Source organism: Vigna angularis, chromosome 5 (assembly GCF_016808095.1).
Source record: "Vigna angularis cultivar LongXiaoDou No.4 chromosome 5, ASM1680809v1, whole genome shotgun sequence".
NCBI lineage: Eukaryota > Viridiplantae > Streptophyta > Magnoliopsida > Fabales > Fabaceae > Vigna > Vigna angularis.
Window position 1 is genome coordinate 35,219,024 of NC_068974.1, and position 21,045 is coordinate 35,240,068.

Below are 21,045 nucleotides of genomic sequence, written 5' to 3' on the forward strand. Positions count from 1 at the left end.
ATTAAATCAATTTTACAATTTCTGTAGATCATACAGATATTTTTATGATTGCGATTATGTTGTTCAAATAATATAATATACATAGTCCAGCTCAAAATTTACTTAAATATCTATATCTATTAATAAAGAAATTGTTTTTAGTCAATGCATTTTTTTGTATATTTTATTATCAATTTTACTCTTGTTTATATTTAAATTTATGCATATAAAGATTCTCTTTTTTACCATATTTTCAAATTTTTTAAATATTTTTTTAAATTAAAATAATTATTTTATCTTTCGTTAAATTTAATCATTTTTTTATTTGATCGTTTTTTGAAACTTACTATTTTTTAATTGTAAAATTACCTATAAAATAAATAAAATTATTTACCATGAAATTATAAAAACATTTATATCTATACATAAATTCTTCTTGAATGTTCGTATTTGTTTTTCAAATTTATCTTTTAAATAAATGTTTTCTTAAATTAAAAATTATTTTATTAATTTTATAGTTTCTTAAAATTTAATTATTTTCTTAAACTTGATTATTTTATTAGCTGTAAAAATACTTATTGTAAGGGCCTGTAAATGAATAAGGGGTTATTGAGCCTTATGTGGGGCAGTCAAGCCCATCAGCCTAAGGCCAGCTTAACCTTAGGAAGGGCTTCTCAGAGTTATTTTTCACTTTCCTGAGCTCTTTCCCTTTCTCTCTCTAAAACCCTTGCCCTAAAGGTTTTCTCTGACTTCTCTCTACATTCACAGCTCCTTGAACCATAGGAATTCGATTTTGGTGCTACCCAAGCGTCCGCGGAGTAGAGGGCTTCATTTCTACCAAACGTCCTCTTCATTCCGATCGGTAAGTCATTTATTCCTTTCTCCTTCACTGTCCTTGAACCTAGGGCATGCAACGTTACTGTTTGCATGTTACTAGTGGATTTCGTTTTCGTACGTTCTGCCTAATCAAACTCTAAAAGTTGTTGCGGTCACCACTTTGGTGGTTTGTAGGGGCAGGTTGAGTTCTTGTGTTGTCGAGGGTACTGCTAGGGCAGTTTCAGTAGTTGTGCTTGGAGAAACCCAGGTAAGGGGAGCTAGTGATATTTTGTTTGAACTATATGAGGTGCATGTTTGATCAGTTGTGATTTATCTTACTGTTATGTGATATTTTTGGTGGTGAGCATGTTGAGTTGCATTTGTTGAATATGTGAAAGTTGTGTAACCATGGTATACTGAGTATTCTCTGACTTGGATGAGCTTGTTGGTTATACTGGATTACTGGTTTGGAGTAAGAATGTTGTAAAATAATTAATATGGATGGTGAGTGGGTGTACTGATATTGTTTTCGGTTACCAAGAAGGGAAGTGAAGTATTGTAATTGGGCAATCGGAGTCTAGAACACCATAGGACAGTTTGGATGACTTAGATAAATAAATTGTGACTTATTGAGAGTACTATGTTGGTAGGATAGAGGAATCTTAAAAACCTGAGTTGGTACATCCCTGATCATAGAGCATCCTGGTCTGATCCAGTCAGTTGTAACTAGTCATATGTGCTAGCACCGAAGGTGAGACTGATGCGTTCAAACATTTGATTCTTCTCCGATGACCAATTGGGTTAGTAAGGAGTGATTGAGGTGGAAATCATGTGTTAGTCGCGTTAGAAGGGTAAATAGTTAAGGGAGTACTGTTTTGGGTCTTTTGAAAGGAACTGAGGTAGAGAATTTAAGCATAGGTAGTCCTGAGTGAAATTGGGCAGTTTGGCTAGCTTAGATGAGGCAATTAGAACAGGTTAGGGTCATAAAATTGAGTAAAGTCAGGTTCAAAATGGTAGAATCGAAATTGGGTCCTTGGGTTAGTGAAAATTGGAAGTTTAAGTTAAAATTTGGTAGTGATCACTTTAGAATCATGCTAAGAACGTTTATAATAATTTAGACAAGTTTAATTAGGTGTGGAACAAGAATTAGGAGGGTTGGAAGTTGGGGAAAATAACTAAAAAGGGTAAAGGGAGTGCGAGTTGCATACTTATGCAGAATCTGCGTCATGCAGATTATGCAGACTCGCTATGCGAGCTGTCTCGCATAGCGAGACCCTGTAGAGAGTGCTTACTGTTTGAGTCACTCGCTGTGCGAGTTGGTGCGCTGTGCGAGTGACCAGATGGGGTTGCTCTCTGTTTGTGAAATTCGCCTAGCGAATCCTGTCGCTATGCGACTAGTGGTGGTCTAGAATCACTGCCCATTTAATTCGAAGAGCGAGTTGGGCGCATAGCGAGAAGGTTTGGGGGTGTGCTCTCTGTTTGAGCTCTCGCATAGCGACTTGGGTGCGTTATACGAGAAGACACGAGGCTTGTGACCTCAACGAGTTAATTCGCATAGCGAATTAAGGGGTGCGTTGTGCGAATACTTTAGGTCATGTCTCTTCCTTGTCTCTCTTTTGATTGAATCAAGTATGTGGAATGTTTGGAATGCATAGTATGATGTGATTTATGTGGGAAGTATGTGAATGTATGAGATATGTTGGATTCACTGTGATAATATGATGGTATCTGGTTATTCATGTCTTGGGTTAAGTTTCAAAGTGACAGTATGATTCATGGACGTAATTCCATGATCCTCAAGGAGAGGATACATGGTGGTGCCCTGGTGGTGTGTATAATGATTGCATGGTAGCTCAGTTTTGGGGGTTTTCCTGAAACTACAATGATCAATCATTCTCAAGTAGAGAGGATTGAATAATGTGGTGAGTAGTAGCAGGAGGTCCTAGCCTTGGAGGCTTCCAGTATGCTCCAGGGCGCGTAAGAAACCAACATCGTGAGTGTGGTAGGGTGGAACCCATTGGCAACGGGTTTGCAAAGCAGTAGAGGCCACTACGAGTGCATAACCCACCATAGCTCAGTAATCATTCTAGTCCGGACGAGTCGGTTTATAAAATAACAAGTCTTGTGATGTCATTTTACCATGTTTGAGTGACTTTTGCATGTCGTGTGAGGTTGAATAACATGCTTTTTATATCTAGCTCACCCTTACTTGTTTGTGTTGCTTGTGTATGTTTCTTTTGCAATGATCATCCACTTGGGTGGGAGCAGATGGCGAAGAGGTTCTTTTGGAGACGACCTTGGAAGTTGAGGATAATGCTGCTACCTAGTCTCCTTAGAATGTTATCGATTATTGTCTGTAGTTTGAAATATTGTTTCCCTTTAAGTTTATAATTTAGATCTTTTTGGAGTTGAAGTTTAATTTTTGAAGTTACTTTGAGATAACTGTAATCCTTAATTACTCTTTACTGCTTTCCTATATTATGTATAATGACGTCTTTATTATATAAGTTTTTTAATATATTTTGGGACGTCACAAGTAAATAAAAATGATTCATAATAAAATTATAAAAATTATTTATATTTAATTTCATAATAATAATTATTATTTATAAACATGCGACATGTGTTTTCCCTCGTATTATGAAAAAACATAGCTTTTTATAATTACTTTTTAAAAATATATTTTCTCTAAATTTAAAAAATATGTTTTATTTTAATAATAATTAGAAAAATACTACTTTTTAATTATTATAAAATAAAAGTGGACAATCTCCACTAGGATAATTAAAGTCAATACAATTATATATTTGTTTATTCTCGTTTCTCAAAAAAATAAACTAGTTTTAACTTTTTTTCTCATTGACATTATGTACACAATATTCTAAATATGACCACTAAAAATTTGTTATAACTATTAAAAAGTCTAGAAAATTATAACTAATCATCAAGATACAACTCTTTTTAATTAAAAATGTAACAACTCAAGTTAGGGCCTTTCCTTTATACAATTGTTGGGGGACGGATTGAGTGAGTTAATGCAGGAAAAATGTTGATGTTCATCATGCTTACATGCAAGGCAATGTGTGGACAATTCAATGGTTTGGAATGATCTTTACATAAAGTAGCATCATTTTGATTGTAATTTCACTTTGATGTTGTTGGAATTTTTTTACTTAATAAAATGAGGAGATTGATCATAATAAAAGACCTAAGACCACTTTTAATATAAAAACATAAAACTTAATCTTCGTAGATTTTGTTTTTCTTATATATCACTCAATTTTTTATTTATTTATTCTCACCATGACACATTTAACTATTATTTGAACTCTTAATATACTTCTTTAACATATGTTTGTTTGCTTTTGCATATTATAATGTATTAAAGTACAAGTTGCATTAAGATCTTTTAGCAGAATTGTTGCACATTGTTTTGTTTGAGAACATAGAATAGAATGTGAAAATATTTAAGGCGTGGAATTTGGTTAAGATTAGGTGGATTTTCGTATATTACATAAATGTCTTTTTTTTTATCATGTTATCTAATTTAATCTAACAATCAAAATTCACGTATAGCTCCTTGTGTACGGATGAAGGAGCTAACTTGAAGTTGTGTTGCATCTAACAACATTCTTATTTTACCTGTAATATGTTTCAAATCTATTAAGATCAAAATGTTAATGCATTGGATGATTATTGACACCCCAGCAAAGAATATTATGAAATGTTAATAACTCTCGAATTAAATAAATTGAGATGTTTAATTTACCATTCTCTAAACACCCTGCCATCAAATTAACCTTCCACTGTTTTCTTTTTCACTCAATGAATTGTCATGGTAGGTTTGAGATGCAACAAAAGCACGTCGAAATCATATAATAATCCAATGTCAGTTCATCAATAGTAGATGTATCCACGTGGAACCAAACTGTATTAAAAAAAAATTATATATTACTCTGTTTTTTTTTTCCTTCTTTCTCTTTCCAAAATAAAAAATAAACGAATTTGTAATTTGTGTGGAAATACATTGGAAACAGTATTTACGGAGTTTTGACTGCTCTAGTTGATTGCTATAAGGGGAAGTCTGGAATCCCTTACAGATTGTGCAGCTTCATATGCCCCAATGTATCTAACGTCACCATTTGCATGTTTTGAAGATTTAGAATCCCCGAATGATTTCAGTAGTTCCTCAAATGGTGGGGTCCTTAGTTCTTCTATGGACGAAACACTGGGCAGATTGAAGGGTCTCTTTTTGGGTGTTGAACAGGATGGTTCATCTACCTGTATTTCATGTAGCAGTTTAAACACAATATTAGAATCCACAAGACATGCCACACACAAGGATGCCACACACAAGGATTTTTCGTTACCAGAATCTATACATATATGCATACTAAACGGTACTTGAAGTCCCTTACCACGTATTCACTGAGAAGACATTTCCCTGCATTTTCAGTTATCTCTACGATTCTATGGTAATGACCACCATTCAATTCTCTCAAGTCACCACAGCATGGGATAATCCTAGAGTTTATATATTACCACAGGCGTCGCGATCAAGTTGCAATGAATCTGGCAAGCATAAATAATTTGTCAAGTGACATTTGTGGCGTAATCTACCAAGGCATTTTGTGGTGCATAGCATAGCATAGATATGAACGCTAGTACTTACGTTCAATGGAAGATTTAATATCCTTGTTTGCTATTTCTGCATCTTCAAGAGTAGTTGACGCAGCACCTGAGAATCGGGCTCGTACGAGATTATTAGCTTCCATTCCTCCCCTGTTCGAAAGCAGTGTAAAAAAAATTAGCAGATAAAAAAACTTAGTGACAGTTTTGATCTTAGCAAGGAATGAAAAATCTACCGAATAATAGTGTCAACAGAAGCAGCATTTCTCTTCTCTTGACTAAGTATGCACTCTTGAGCATTTCTCCATTGTTGTGCGCCTAGTTCGGCTTTCTTGCGGCTGTGCAATTGTTTGGTTAGGGTAGGTGCTCAGTGAATAGAAGAGAATAATAAGAACAAAATATCCATATTCCATACCAGTGCTGGAGAACCTTCACAAGGTCATTCTTTCCAGATTCTACCGCTGAAGTATCCTCATGATAGTTGGACTCCGATTTTTCCATGTGAATTTTCCATTGTGCTTTAATAGAAGAAGTGGAATCTTGCATGGTTAATGTTTCTTGCCTAAGCTTACTGATTTTAGTGTTTGCACTCTCTCGGAGATCATTAACTGCCATTTGGACCTAACAAGCAAATAAAGATGGTAAGAAACTGCAGTCAGGTAGTAACGGAAGCTAGCGTAAGAAAGATTAGACTGTCTAAAAGAAACCGCTACCAGTTTTTTCTTCCTAGAACTAGAGCTAGCAAGCATTTCTGCCACTTTCTCCAACATTTGTTTTTCTTCAAATGCAGTACATTCCTACACTCAATAAATAATAAGAGACGCGTAAATGTTAAAAGGCAAAGGAGTATTAAGAAATTTCCAATCGTGATTTGTGCAAATTCCGCAAAAAAAGGGCACTTTCAGTCACCTCAAACTTCTTTTGAAGTTCGTACAATTTCTGGTCATTGGTACATTGTGATTCTTCCACAATTTGGATCAAATTGGATGCATGCATGTGTAATGTCTCAAAGAAGTTCATAGTTATTTTAGATACCGCACGTGTATTCTCGACTGCTCTGGCATGTGCCTGCATTCAATAAATAGAATTTAACATCTCTAACTCTGAAGTTCACCCAACATACAAGAAATCACGCACCGCTTCCTGTTGTCGAGCATAATCAGTTAACTTGGCCTCTTGCTTTTGGAGACTAGTTTGAAGATCCTTCAGTAATGAATTAGCTTCTAATGCAATTCCTTTAAATAGCTGAAGAACAAAAAATATAGTAAATGCACCAAGAAACTCACGTTGAATCAATCAACTTATAAAGTGTCAGACACTTACATCCTCCAAGGCGGATGAATGCTTGGCTACTTCAGAATTCAACTCTCCAAATTTTAACTGGTTATTTCCTTTAAGCTCCTCAGCTAAATTGTCCAAAACTCTAATGCCGGAACCATACATATTTTTTAGTTTTCCTACCTGTACTCTAAGATTTTCAATAGCCTGAAAGAGGGAAACAATAACAAGTTTGTTAATCTGATAAGAAAAACAAGCATCATTGCAAATGGAAACCCACCTCTGCCTTTGTTGATACGAAAGAGTGCATATCTTGTTCCATTGCCTTCAGTTGCTGCTCTTGTTGCATTACAGATGCTGCAACAGCCTTGTGCAGATCTTCTAGCTGTTGAGCTAACTGAGACTGGAATTTCTGGATAAGTAATCTGTTTCCTTCTGCAATTTTATCCTTCCGTTCTAAAGTTTAAAAACAACCATTTATGTGATGTCAAGTTATTCCCTCTAATTGGGGCCCAATAAAACTACTAGTTGAAAAATGATTCTAACCAATTGTAGAAAACAGGTTCGACACATCGGATGCAGCATTCTTAAGATCAGATCGTAGCTCAATTGCCTGCTCCACGAGTGTTTTTTCTGGAAGATGCAGAGAACGGAGAAAAATCACACATTGGAATGAGGAGAAAATGATTTTGATCAACCAACCAAAAAAAAGTATGGTAAGGGTATATTCAAACAGCTGGTTGATACAGAATAGGAGTTACAATTAACTTCACTAACCAGATTTCAGTAGATTAAATATTAGAAATTCCTTTTCCTTAATTGTTGCATTTGCTTGTGTGTGCTTTTCCTCAAGTTCAAATAATGACTGCTCAGTTTCTTCAAGACTTTTCTGAGATAATATGAACCATAAGTAAATTTAATTCTTGAACCAGATCAGAAGTTCAAAATAAAGAAAAATCAGTTAGTGTACAGCCATCTCTTCTCAATGTTTTTTACCTCAGTTTTTTCTAGTTTATCACTTAGCTCGACTGTCAAAAGTTGCTGACGATTGTAGAGTTCTTGAAGTTCCATCAGTTGCTGCTCACAAGTAATGAGATGCTTTTCAATATTCAAGTGACTATACCTATATTGTAATAATTTACGACGGAAAATACCTTATCCTTGGACTCTGCTTCTTGTTCCATGCGTTCTATCTTTTCAACCATGGCCTATAGAATATACAGTTTTAGCAATAGTAATGTCTCAAAAGCATAACTTTATTCCCAATTCTAATTAAGACACGGTCAGAGAAACCTTCTTCTCCGCTTCTTCTTGAAGATGACGGTCACGCGGTATATAAATTCCATTCTTCTCTCTTGCAGCATACACCTCTGCAAACCACATAGATGATAATAATAATAATAAAAAAGCCAGCACAGAACTATGAAATAAAAAGTAGTTTATTAACATGGTGCAAATTTCTCTGTTTAGAGAAAACTGAAGGAGGGACAATGCAAGGTGACTAACAAAATATTTGTAAACACAGGACAACCTTGCTTCAGCCTGTCAATTTCAGAATACAGATCCTTAATGAGTGCAGATTTAACCATCTTCTGATTGATCTGACAAAGTATTGAACTCCAAACTATTAGATATGTTGCATTGCGGATCTTTGATAAGAAACAAAAAAGCATTGTAAGGTTTATAAAGAAAAGTAGGAACAATGAAAATCACCTCTGGTTTGTTCTTGATATTTTTGGCACGGTGTGCATAATCCAAGGTACTAAGAGTTTCATCCAGACAGTGAATAGAAGGTGATATTGTAGCAACGATGCACGTCTTGGTTTTACCGCCCAAGGAATCCCTTAACAATCTTGTTAATTTGCTATCCCTGGTATGATGGGACAACTTGATAATACAAAAGCATTTTTTTCTCCGGGTTTGAAAATAGAATCAAAAGATGCAAACGAGAGATAGCCAGAACGTTAGTCACTCTTACCTATAAGGAACATGACCTGAATGCTCCACTAAAGCATTAATCACTCGACCTAGAGTAAGCAAGCTTTTATTTATCTCCCCAGCTTCCCTTGCTCTTCCCTGCGAGCATTTTCTCACAAGTGAAGCTCAAAAAGGCAATACCATTTTACTCTTGTCAGAAAAATGTCAAGAAAAAATAAAAGTGACCTAAAGATAATACCAGAATTGAAGATGACTAAATAGACGAGGGGTACTTTTTCCAATATTAATATTCTAACAAATTAGTAAAGCTGTCGTACTGTTCCAAATTATATCGTTTGAATGGACACTGCCCAAAATAAATCCTATAATCATTTCATACCTCTCTTGCACCCGAACGTGAAATATTCTCAGAGCCTGCAAGATCCACAAGGTTTAGCTTTCCACATTTAATCATTTCTTCACCCTCTGGAGTACACTCCTTAATGTGAATTGTGATAGAAAATATGGAGTGGGAGCGACTGCTTTGTTTGTTGAGAAGAGTCTCAGCTGTTCGCCTTTTCGCAGAGCCCTTTTCCAATATCTTATAAATTTCATCTGCAGTGCAAACAACCTCTTCCTCTAAACCTCTAACAAAAACTCCCCCCTTTCCATCCTCCATGAGAGCTATTGGTTTCTTAGATTTATCATCCACAAATTTTAAAGTCTCCTCAGGGGCCAAAAGATCAGTTATCTCCTCGTTGTAAAGTTCTAGAAACGTTACTTTCATGCTATACTCGGCAGTCTGAGATTCTAATATATCAAAAATCTGCTTCACAGCTCTTGGGATGACACCAGCATCACTGGGAAACTCTCCATTCTACATAACCAAAAACATAGAAAGAAACAGATTCAGCTCAAAGCAACAAGAAATACTATAAAAAGCTATGCAAACAAAAAAAGATTACCTTTTTTCTTGCACCTCCTTCCATTGTGTACGTCTTCCCTGTCCCTGTTTGACCGTAAGCAAAAATGGTGCAGTTATAGCCTTCAAGCACTTCATTCACAATAGGAGACATGGCCTGCTCAAACAGTTCTTTCTGCTTGGAGTTCGGACCAAAAACCTATTCCATAAGAAACACAATCCCGATGAATGCACGATTGCAAGTGAAGAATCCACAAATAAAAAGATAAAAAAAAGCGTAATAGTTTGTTGCCATGACTATTATTTATGATGGATAGAGAACGAGGCAACTGACTAATGAGCTACTCGATCATTCCATATTCAGTTCAAGAATATAAATACTTTCACCAGCATGAAGAATTCATAAAATCCACAGAGTAATCCACACTCCAAACAATAAAACCAGCAACTTCTCGAAGTATGCATTACCAAAAAAGTCATCGTATAGAAAAGCAAAACGCGAAAAAACCTTGTCAAATGCGAAGGTTCTGTCGATCTGTTTGTTGGCTATACTCTGCACAGCCGAAACCTCTCTTCTACCTTCGTTACACGAAATCACGATCGGCGTGTTCAACCTCGCTTCATCTTCACCCAACGGCCTGAACAAAAGCAGAAGCAAAATAAACTCCATCAGCGACTTTCAACGAGTCATGCACAAACCGAACTCAATGAAGTGAAAATGGGAGTTGGACTCAGCGACCTGCATCGAACGAGAACCTGCACATTGACGCCTTTGTCCTTATCGGACTTGCTGTGACCACTGGAACTAGAATCCGCAGGTCGCAGATCTCGCGCCAGCTTGTCGCCTGAGCGCGCCGTATGCGACGGCGATAACGGCACCAATCCTACTCTTCTCTGCTGAGGCTCCATTGCACCTAACAAATTCGAAGTTGAAACCTCGTTGAAGAATTGAAATCGGAAGCAATGGAAGAACAAAATGTGTGGTGTGGAGGAGTGTGAAACTGAAATCCAAAAGAAGAATAATGGTTATCTTAGAATGTGCAGTTAGTTAGGTTGTTTTATTCAGATGGAATTTTGCAGTGTCAGAAACTTTATTCTAGAGAGATGAAAAATAATATAATAAGTGAGTGTTTGAGAGAGAAGGAGGGAGTGGTGTCTCTGTTATGGAAGCTGGAAGAAAAGGTAAGACAAAGGGAGAAAGTGAAAATGGAAACAGAGAAGAAATGGAAACTGAAAGAGGCGTTACCGTTATGTTGTTACGCGTGGAAAGACGTTTCAAAACAGTAGTACTGCAATCGGAAAATAATGGGCGAGGATAACGGCGTTAAACCTGGGACGTTTATGGCATCACGCGACCGTTACATCCAACACAAAAACAAACACAATAATCAAAACCTCTTTAATGATTTTTTTTTTTGAAAAGAAAAATTAAAATGTTAACAGTCAACTCACTAGTTCTCTGTTTCTTACTGCTACTGTTTAAATTGTTGGTTATAGTCAGATATGGCAATGGGTCGGGTCGGACACGGATAGTGCTTATCCGTAATCTGATCTGACAAAAAAAAATTCACTCGCTACTCGACCTGCTATTCGCATGGATATTCGTTTAAAAAATATCGGCGGGTATTTTAAAATCCGCGGATACCCGTAGATATCCGTAGATACCCGCAAATATTAAAAAAAATATATTTTAATAAATTATTAAAATAAAATTTAAATAGAATTACAAAAAATATATAAAATGTAATATAAATTAAATTAAATATAAATTTAAATTCAATTTTAATTAAATTTAATCTTGTAAAATATAAATTAATGTTAATTTTAATTAAATTTAACTTAATAAAATATAAATTAAATTTTTATTTTTATTTTTTGTGGATAACGGATATCCGCGGGTACGGATAGTATAATACCCGCACCCGACCCGTTTATAAGCGGGTATTAAAATATTCGCTATCCGCGGGTTGCGAATAGTAAATATCTGCGGGTATCAACTATCCGTCGCGGATTTTATCTGCGGATATCCGCAGGCACGGATTTTTTTGCCATCCCTAGTTATAATGATTAAGAAGATATTTAAGTAATTTTTAAGTTATTTATGAATTTCATTATTTTTTATTTAATTTGTTGGTGATTGAATATTTAAAATTTGTTTATAACTTTTTAGTAAGTATTTTTCATTCAATAGGTTAAAATTCATTTAAATAATTGGGAAATGTGTTATCCTTTTATTTAAGTTTTTTATTTACTTCTTTCTATGTAAAAAAAGAAATATTGAAATTAATTTAAAATGACACTTTAATTAATTTATACCTATATATTATATATAAACAGGATTTATGACTTTGTGTGTACACATTTCTTTTCAATTTTATTTCTAACTTAATAAAACCTTTTAAAAAGTACACGGATTTTAATTTAGCCAATCTCTTAATTATGGTCAACATAACAGCAAGTAATAGTGGTTTCAAAATTCCATATTATAATTCGAATCTGGTGTCTAGACTGGAATTTGGTTTAATATAGGCGGACGAGTTAAATAGATTGATTCACTTTATTATAATTTTTTTTATTTAAAAAAAATAATTAAAATATAAATAAAATTTAATCTAAATATATTTAAAATTATGTTAAATTGGGTGGCAAGCAGCATTGTTTCTGTTTATGGTTCATTGGTAGCATCATTTTGAACTTTCCTTTTGGTCTACAAATCTTTTCTATAAAGATATCTAGGAATGGAGGAGACTGTTGGGCTGGGAAAGAAGAACAATGGGATTGGATTGGGCTTGAGACAGAAAGGTGGGCCCAATTTTCTTGATTTTATTAACATTGGGATTGCAATGCTTCAACATAACAGCTTTTATAATAATATAAGACTTTTATTTTGTTACATTCTCAAGTAACTTCATTGCCCAGAAAAATGGATTTGATGTTGAAATTTTGATGAATTCAGGATTGAGACATTTTGCCTTCCAAGATAATTTAGGTTAAGGTTGCCGTGTACTCCCCAACAAACCAAAAACAAACATGTTCTCTATTTTTGTAACTTTAGCCATTCAATTGATTGTATCCTAAATTTTTTCTTTTGCTACATATTTCTTTATTTGTCAACACCTACCCAATTCTCTTAACTACTTTCTCTTTTTCTTCTACTTCTTTTTATTTTTTAATTATTTCACTCAACTTCACTTTTTATTATATTTTTTGGGGTAATTTTAAGCATAATTTTTAGATCAAAATGTAAACGAGTTAATATATATTTTATATCTAAAATAAGTACAGTTATTCTTCACTGTAAACTTACTCAATCATGAATTATTATTGTGTAAATTTGTTTTCTATATTTCCATACTTATATATTTTAGTTGTTAATTTCAAATTTATTCTCCTTATCTCATTATTTGGCCATGTATATCATTTAACAACCATTATTTTTAATACATTTAAAAAATGTAAACTTCGAAATCAGTCGTTTTCGTTTTCCTTGTTAAATTTGTTACCTTAAAAATGTAAAATATAATTTCATTTGAATTTATAAATTTTGGAGATTAACCACTGTTTACCAGAGAAAAATCGTAAATTTCTGAAAATGCTGTGACAATTGAAAGGAGTCACTTCATATATGTCTTTTTTTTTATGAAAATAAATATTTTTTATGTGTGGTAGAAAGTTATAAAAAATATAAAAAATATTTTTTTATGTATATTTTTTAGGTAGATTATACTTGCAATTTCTTTTAAGAGTGGCGTAACATATTTTTACCTTCATTTGATACAGTACAATAATAAAATAATCATAAATAAATATAATTTTTTTTTATCTTTTTAATAAATGAGAGAATAAAAAATAGAGAAAAATAGTATGAAATTAATGTAAAAAAATTTAAGTATGATAAAAACTCATTTTTCTAATAAATATACACATTCTTCTTTATTTGTTTTTTTCAAATTCTGATAAGATAGATTACATTTTATTCTAAGTTTACTATTAGTCAAATATATTTGTTATCCATTAAAACAAATCAAGCATCAACGTAAATTAAAATAGTTTAATTCAACTTTTTTTTAAAGAAAGAACAACCTTATAGCCACGACATGCATCCAATTATTTTATTTTTCCATCCTCTCTTTGTTCATAAACTCTATCCATAAACTACTATATATAAGCTTTTATCAAACGAAGCAATCATCACCAAGCATATACAGTAACAGCATCTGAACTCAGTCTTTTTCTACGAAAATGAAAACTTCCATCACCAGAATCAGTTTTAAACCTTTGTTCTTGTTCTTCGTGTTACTCACATCAACCCATGCAGAAACCATGTCCACCCCAACTTCAAACCTATTCCGAGAATACATAGGAGCGGAGTTCAACAACGTTAAGTTCTCCGATGTTCCAATTAACCCTAGTGTCCAGTTCCACTTCATTCTCTCCTTCGCCATTGACTACGACACCTCATCAACCTCTTCTCCAACAAACGGAAAATTCAATGTCTTCTGGGACACCGACAACCTTAACCCTACCCAAGTCTCAGCCGTGAAGGCGAAAAACTCAAACGTCAAAGTAGCCCTGAGTCTCGGAGGAGACAGCGTCGGAGGAGGCTCCGCTTACTTCAACCCCTCGTCGATCGATTCCTGGGTTTCCAACGCCGTTTCTTCATTGACAAGCATAATCAAAGAGTACAACTTGGACGGAATCGACATCGACTACGAGCACTTCAAAACGGACCCTGAAACGTTCTCGGAGTGTGTGGGGAGGGTGATCAAGACGCTGAAATCGAACGGGGTGATAGAATTTGCCTCCATTGCTCCTTTTGACGATGACCAAGTTCAGAGCCACTACCTGGCCTTGTGGAAGAGTTACGGGAACCTCATAGACTACGTTAACTTTCAGTTTTATGCGTACGACAAGGGCACCAGTGTGGCACAGTTCATCGACTACTTCAACACGCAGAGTTCGAATTACAAAGGTGGAAAGGTGTTGGTGAGTTTCATCAGTGATGGAAGTGGCGGTTTGGCCCCGAATGATGGCTTCTTTACAGCATGTCACACGCTAAAGACTCAGCAAAACCTTCATGGTATCTTTGTCTGGTCTGCTGATGACTCCATGGGAAATGATTTTCGTTATGAGAAGCAATCACAAGCCCTTTTGGCTTTACCGTAGTAAATTAAACCGGCTTCAAAAATGCTAATACTGTATTTGTATTCTATACAGTATCTCTGTGGATATATATATACATGCATGTATCGTGTATGATATAAAATTCTTAAACCTTCTATGTTATATATAATACTTCTTAATCATTTCTGATCCATTAAAAAAAAAGTCATTACCTAGGTTAAAATTCATAGGTAAATCACAAAATCTGTTGATAACATACTTTTACCCTTTTACTGTTCAGTATTGTTATGATTTAATTATTTATAAGTAAATTATATTTTTTTATAATGATCTCTGTTAATATACGTAACTCTACCATTATTTTTCACGAAACTATTATGCATTCAAAATGCCGAATACGTGTCTATCAAAAGGAGTGTCACTAATGACCATAACATTATCGATCCCATCATAATTAGAAAATCTTACCCTTTTTTCCTTTTTTTCTCTTTGAAAAGAGTGGAAATTAGTTTCCCTTCTTGATTTTGTTCAACGAAACACTCACCACTTAAAATTTTAAGTCGTCTTCCGTAAAAAAATGAAAAAAAAAAAGAATGTTACTGACGCATGCTTTATGCACACATTACCCCACATTTATTCCGTTCTTGTCATTTAATTAATTGTTGTTGCTCTCATATTAACACTCTAATTCTGTTTACTTTATGCCAAACCATATGTATATATTACTGGGTTGACTAAGAAACTGTTAAAACAATTTTTTTTTTCATAAATACTAAGTTGAAAAGATGGTCTCAAGTATAGTTTTTTCATGTATTTCTACTGTTTGAAGTTTTAGTGTAAAATGACATAAAATGGATGATTAATTGAATAAAAGTTTTACGTTTAATTAACAGGTATCAAAACACACTGGTCCTAGTAAAAGTATATGAAAGGATGATTAATTAGTGAATGAATATACTGGGAAGAAGGTCAAAGAATGAATGATAGTAGTGGAGAAACTATGTCTTATTGAAAAGAGGGCACAAACCTATGGAAAGAGTCTCCTTGGGCCATAACAAGTTTCGTTGTCTTCTCCATATTGGAAAGAGTTCAACTTTTCATGTAAGGTGAGAACCCACTCCATTTCATCGTTGCAAAAGTTCAACTTTCCATATAAGCATAACCCCACTCCACTTCCTCAACTCAAACATACCACATGATTGCATGCTAGCAAAGTGGAAAATATTCTTATATAAACCAATAAGATCCCTATTCGTATATATTTTTAAGAATTCTAACAAATCAAATTTTAAATCTTATTCAATCTTACAAAATTATATTATAAGATGATCACTCTTTTATATATTATAAATTTATTTAAATATAATATTTGATTTTATAAAACTTATAATAATATTTACATCTAATTATGTACTAAAAATCTATCTTATCATATATAGGATGTATAATATATTTTTTGTATTTGCCTTAGGACTAAGCACCACTCAGAGCGAAAGATAAAAACACATCACAATTATTAAAAATAAAGATCCATGACTTTAGGATCATTATCCACATTATGTGCATCACATGTTGTGGGGAAATACGATCGAGGGGTGCCAATTCAAAACATTCCGGTAAAATAGAAACAGCCCCACATTCAAAGTTCCATTTTTACCATTAGCTAAAACTTGTTTCACTTGCATATCATAAGGAATTCAAACAATTGCTTCAAGTACAATATCAGGAAGTACCGTTTGTGGAACCTCAATATCCACGAGCTTATTAGCTACATGGCAATTGGCACAGATAATACACTAGTTGCTTCTCGGAGATTTTCGTAACCTTGATGTGAAAAAATTGGATACGCATTTGAAAATGTTAACTAGTTGGTTATATTACTGACTTAACATTGAAGTATTTTTGAGAGGTATCCATTCACACAGTTTGGACAAGAATGAGAGAGCGAACAACATGATTTTGATGATGAAAAATCACTGGGGAGTTTATCCAATCTTGAGGACAACTTGAAATGTTTTGAATAAGATATCTATACCCGAAACACATTTCATACTCAAAGAACAATTAAGATAGGAGTTTATGATTATTTTATTTCTAACATAAATTGACTTATATACATGTATGATTAATATATTTTCGCTGAATTACGGTGAAAAGGAGCGATAGATAATATAAGAAAGGAAAAACTAAAATTATTTACAATATCTAAGTATTAAATACTTAGATATTAAATACTCGTTTCAATTCTCAGAAGATATTTAAGTATAGTATAGTATTTTCAGAAGATATTTAAGTATAGTATTTTATTTTTAAATATGGTTATTTAATTTAATTTGTGGTTGTCGTTTACTTCTTCAAATCACATGTCTTGTTTTTGTCTTCTTTTTTGTGTACGATTTTCCGAGTGATACCTTTAATATCTTCTTTCAATTATATTATATATTTTTTTTAGCTTTTTGTTATTTGTATTTTCTCATTATATTTAAATATATTTCACTTTTATAAAACAATTCAGTGTTTTTCTCATTATATTTAAATATATTTCATTTTCATAAAACAATTCAATTTTCATACTTTTAATAAAAGGTTTTTTTAAATGTTTTTCTTAATTGTATTTTATAAAAAATTTACATAATATTGGATTAAACCCCTCTCACCACACCTTTCGCCTTTATCTTTTATGTGTTATTTCACTCATGACAAGTTTCACTCATTTTTCTAACCACCTACAAATCAAACAGATTTTGTAGAATTAAGTTATACTAATATAATGACATTAATTGTTTATGTTGTAGGTGAAGAATGAAAAAATTGATGTCGAGGTTAGTTTCTCTAAAGAAAAATACAAAGCTATTATTGTCTGGTTATAATAATAGTCACAAAATCCTTTTATTATGCCAATATTGTTAATCAATATATTGTACAGCCTTAAAATCAATACCTTCGGAATGGAACAATTAAAAAAACACAAAATTTTTTCTATTACTTACTTGTATTTTCTCTATATATATTCACACATATTTCACTTAGGTAAAACAACATAGTTTTTGTATTTTTAATAAAAGATTTTCTATACTAATTTTCTCTCACTTTAATAATTTAATAAAAAAACTCACATTTTCTTCGTTGATAATAAATCAAATGTTAAAATGTACACATAAAGCATTTCCATTTGTTTTAATCTTTTGATGTTAATTAAAAAATATATCTGTACTGAATTTTTCAGTAACTAGTTAGATTCTAAAAGTTGTTAATTAGATAAACTTATCTCGAGTTGTAGAATTTTGGAACCAAAGGTTAAATTTATACAATATTGTAAATTAAAAATAGATCTATAATGTGTGTTGTTCATTTAAGCATGCATAGAAATCCTTAAAACTGGTTATTGTATTCTTTGAAATTAATCCTTGTTGATAGAGTGACATGCTAGTATTTTAGTCTTATATGTTTCATATTTTCAAGTCAACTCATGTTGACTAATAATACTATGGGACAAAAGATATAATATTTTAATATGGCTTCAATATTTTTATGACCTCAATATTCTACGGTTTTTATTTGGATTAATTTAATTAAGCTTTTAAGATAAAAAATATTAGGTTATTTTTTAAAGTCTCAATAAACACAATAAGACCAATTACATAAATGTAAATAAAAATAAATTTTATCGATTTTAGAAAATTGAATTAGATTTAAAATTTATTCTTAATAATTATTAAGATTAAAAAAATGTTAAAATAGTTAATAATATTAAATTCTTTTTAATTTTAATAATATATATATTCCTATCAATTGTAAGATTATAAATGAACAGCCAAACAAATTGTTTTGTGGTCTGTTCATTTGAGCATATTGCACTGTGCATGCAGATTAATGAAAATGAAATTAAGGGTGATTTCATGTTCGTTTGAACTTATTTGAAAGGAAAAGCATGGATAGATTTGTGAGATTGTTATTCGCTCTCATCTTTGCATGTTAGGAAACATTTGGAGTGATTTAAACCCTTTTACTATATTACCCTGCACTTTTTAAATAATTTATTTGTGATGTTTTTTTCTTTGTTTAATAAAATAATAATGAATAATGAATAAAATATCTCTCTAAATAATAATACTAATAACAGTAATAATAATAATAGATAATAATAATAATAATAGTAATAACAAATAATAATAATAACAAATAATAATAATAATAAAAATGATAATAATAATGAATAATGACAATAATAATAATAATAATAATTATTATTATTATTATTTCAATTTACTGAATTACCATTTTTTACATTTTAATAATTAATTTTATTTTCCTTATAAACATTTTTACAATTAAATATAACATTATCAATTATCATTTTATATTACTTTTATAATTAGGGGCATTTTAGTAATCTTCAAATTTTACCAATTAAACAATTTTTTTTATCTGTCACATCAGTCAAATCCTACACTAATATTTTCAAACTTTACTTATAAATCAACTCTTAATTACCTCTAAATCCACTCAAATAAACAACACAAACTTACCCTCAAATCCTCTCAAATCCATCCATTCACTCTTCCCAAATCATGTCCTTCAGGTGAATACACCCTTAAAGATGATTCGATATATATACTTACAAATATTCGAAGAAAATATCATTAAACATCTCTTTGTAAGATGCTAAATTGATATACTGTGCTCATTTATTTGTTGAAGAGACAAAATAATTAGTAAATAAGAATAATTTTACTAAAAAAACATATAGAGATATTCCAGATTAATTTGGTAGAAATAAACGTCAAACCTTTACAAATCTGATTCCAACAAACAAGTGTGAGGAAATAAATTTGTGTCGTGTATTTTTTTTTTACAATTTTTTATTTTTGATTTTTTCACATAAAAAATCTTTCAACTACTGGCCTTGAAATCTATTGTTTTTTCATCATCTGTTGAATTTTGTATTCATTTTGAAAAAGTGTGGTAAAAGGGTAGGAAGCTAAGTTAGCCTAATTCCGTGATCCTCACGTTGATTGATCTTTGAAGAGCCACTTCTTTTCAATCAATTTCTATTAACATCCATCACTTCATCATCAAAACATCTAAATTATTCACATGCAAAATCGAATCTCTCTCAGTTTCAGGTGTTGCATGTGCTTTGCCAAGTAACTTAGAAAATTTTTTGATTACGTATGTAAGAACAACCAAGTGGTGGTGACAGAGAAGGACGAAAGTTGGTGTAACGTGAAGTATACCAAGATAAAATAATTCATGGATTTTTTTTTTCTTAGATGAGGATTCATAGCCGTAGAATGATTAATAATGAGATATGAGTAAAAAATTTACGTCATTTTTAATCGAGAATCTTAAAGTAATCTAGATTCACTTAAATGTTTTAATAATTTTTTACTAAAATAAGTTGATTCATATGGATATTTCTCTTTCTATCGATACATTTTGAATACTTACTTGTACCATTATTCATTATAACAAAACATGTTTGTTTAATTTCTCTTGTTTAAGTCAATTTTCAATATTTTATTATGATATCATTTATAAATCTTTCAAAAAAATTTGAAAAAAAAAGAGATAACTTCAATAAGACATAAATCTAATTTACATAAAGAACTAACATTACTTTTAATCTAAAATTTTAAGATAATAAACTTATTTTTTTTCAATTTTTTCAACTTTATTTATGAGAGTTAAATTCCAATAAATAATCAAAGATTCATACAAATTTTTTAAAAAAATTAGAATTATATTTTACCAATTGAGAGAGCCATTATTAAGAAATATCATGACCAAGATCTTTATATTTTCATTTAATATATATCTAAGTCTTGGTGGCAAATAATTTTGTCACTTTTTTTTTTTGCTTTTTTATTTAAATGATACGCGTGCTAAATTTTGAGTTGACATAGACGATTCTATAGGACCTACCTTGAAGATGCTACTTTGGTCCCCACCCACTCTTGATTCATTGCATAATGAGAAGAACAAAATAAAATAAATTAAAAAAAAAACAAAAAGAAAAACTTTATGCACTTCTTCATTTAAAGTTATGTGTGAATTTGTAGCTTTATAAGTGTGATAATTAAGAAAGACCAATAATATATAAATTTAAGAACTACAAAAAGTGAAAATATAATATATTTGACAATAAATATAGAAGATTGAAGGAGTAAAACTATTCACCCTTACTTATATGTAGGTTTGTCATTCACAAACAATTTTGTTTAAGCTTTTACAAATTACTTTAAGTAAAGAGGACTTACGTTGTTTCACCGTATAATATATTATATGTAACTTGCTATATAAGAAAAAATAACAAATATTAATTTACACAAAAAGAAAAAATTAAAAATTAAAAAATTTATATGAAATAACTTATATTT

The 21,045-nt window shown here is 31.7% G+C and overlaps 1 protein-coding gene, 1 long non-coding RNA gene and 1 pseudogene across 2 annotated transcripts; 2 read left to right on the top strand and 1 right to left on the bottom strand.

Moving 5' to 3' along the window:
• The first annotated feature begins 650 nt into the window (after positions 1-650).
• Positions 651-3,208, top strand: LOC108340167 (uncharacterized). The gene is made up of 3 exons (XR_001833171.2): positions 651-841; positions 991-1,063; positions 3,064-3,208. It is a non-coding gene; the product is annotated as an uncharacterized LOC108340167 (long non-coding RNA).
• Positions 3,209-4,645: 1,437 nt separating this feature from the next.
• LOC108340814 (kinesin-like protein KIN-5D) lies at positions 4,646-10,725 on the bottom strand (annotated as a pseudogene).
• Positions 10,726-13,754: 3,029 nt separating this feature from the next.
• Positions 13,755-14,762, top strand: LOC108340815 (chitinase 2). Its single transcript, XM_017578405.2, has one exon. It carries the CDS (start codon positions 13,784-13,786, stop codon positions 14,705-14,707), a length of 924 nt encoding a protein of 307 aa, XP_017433894.1. The 5' UTR covers positions 13,755-13,783; the 3' UTR covers positions 14,708-14,762.
• Positions 14,763-21,045: the final 6,283 nt, after the last annotated feature.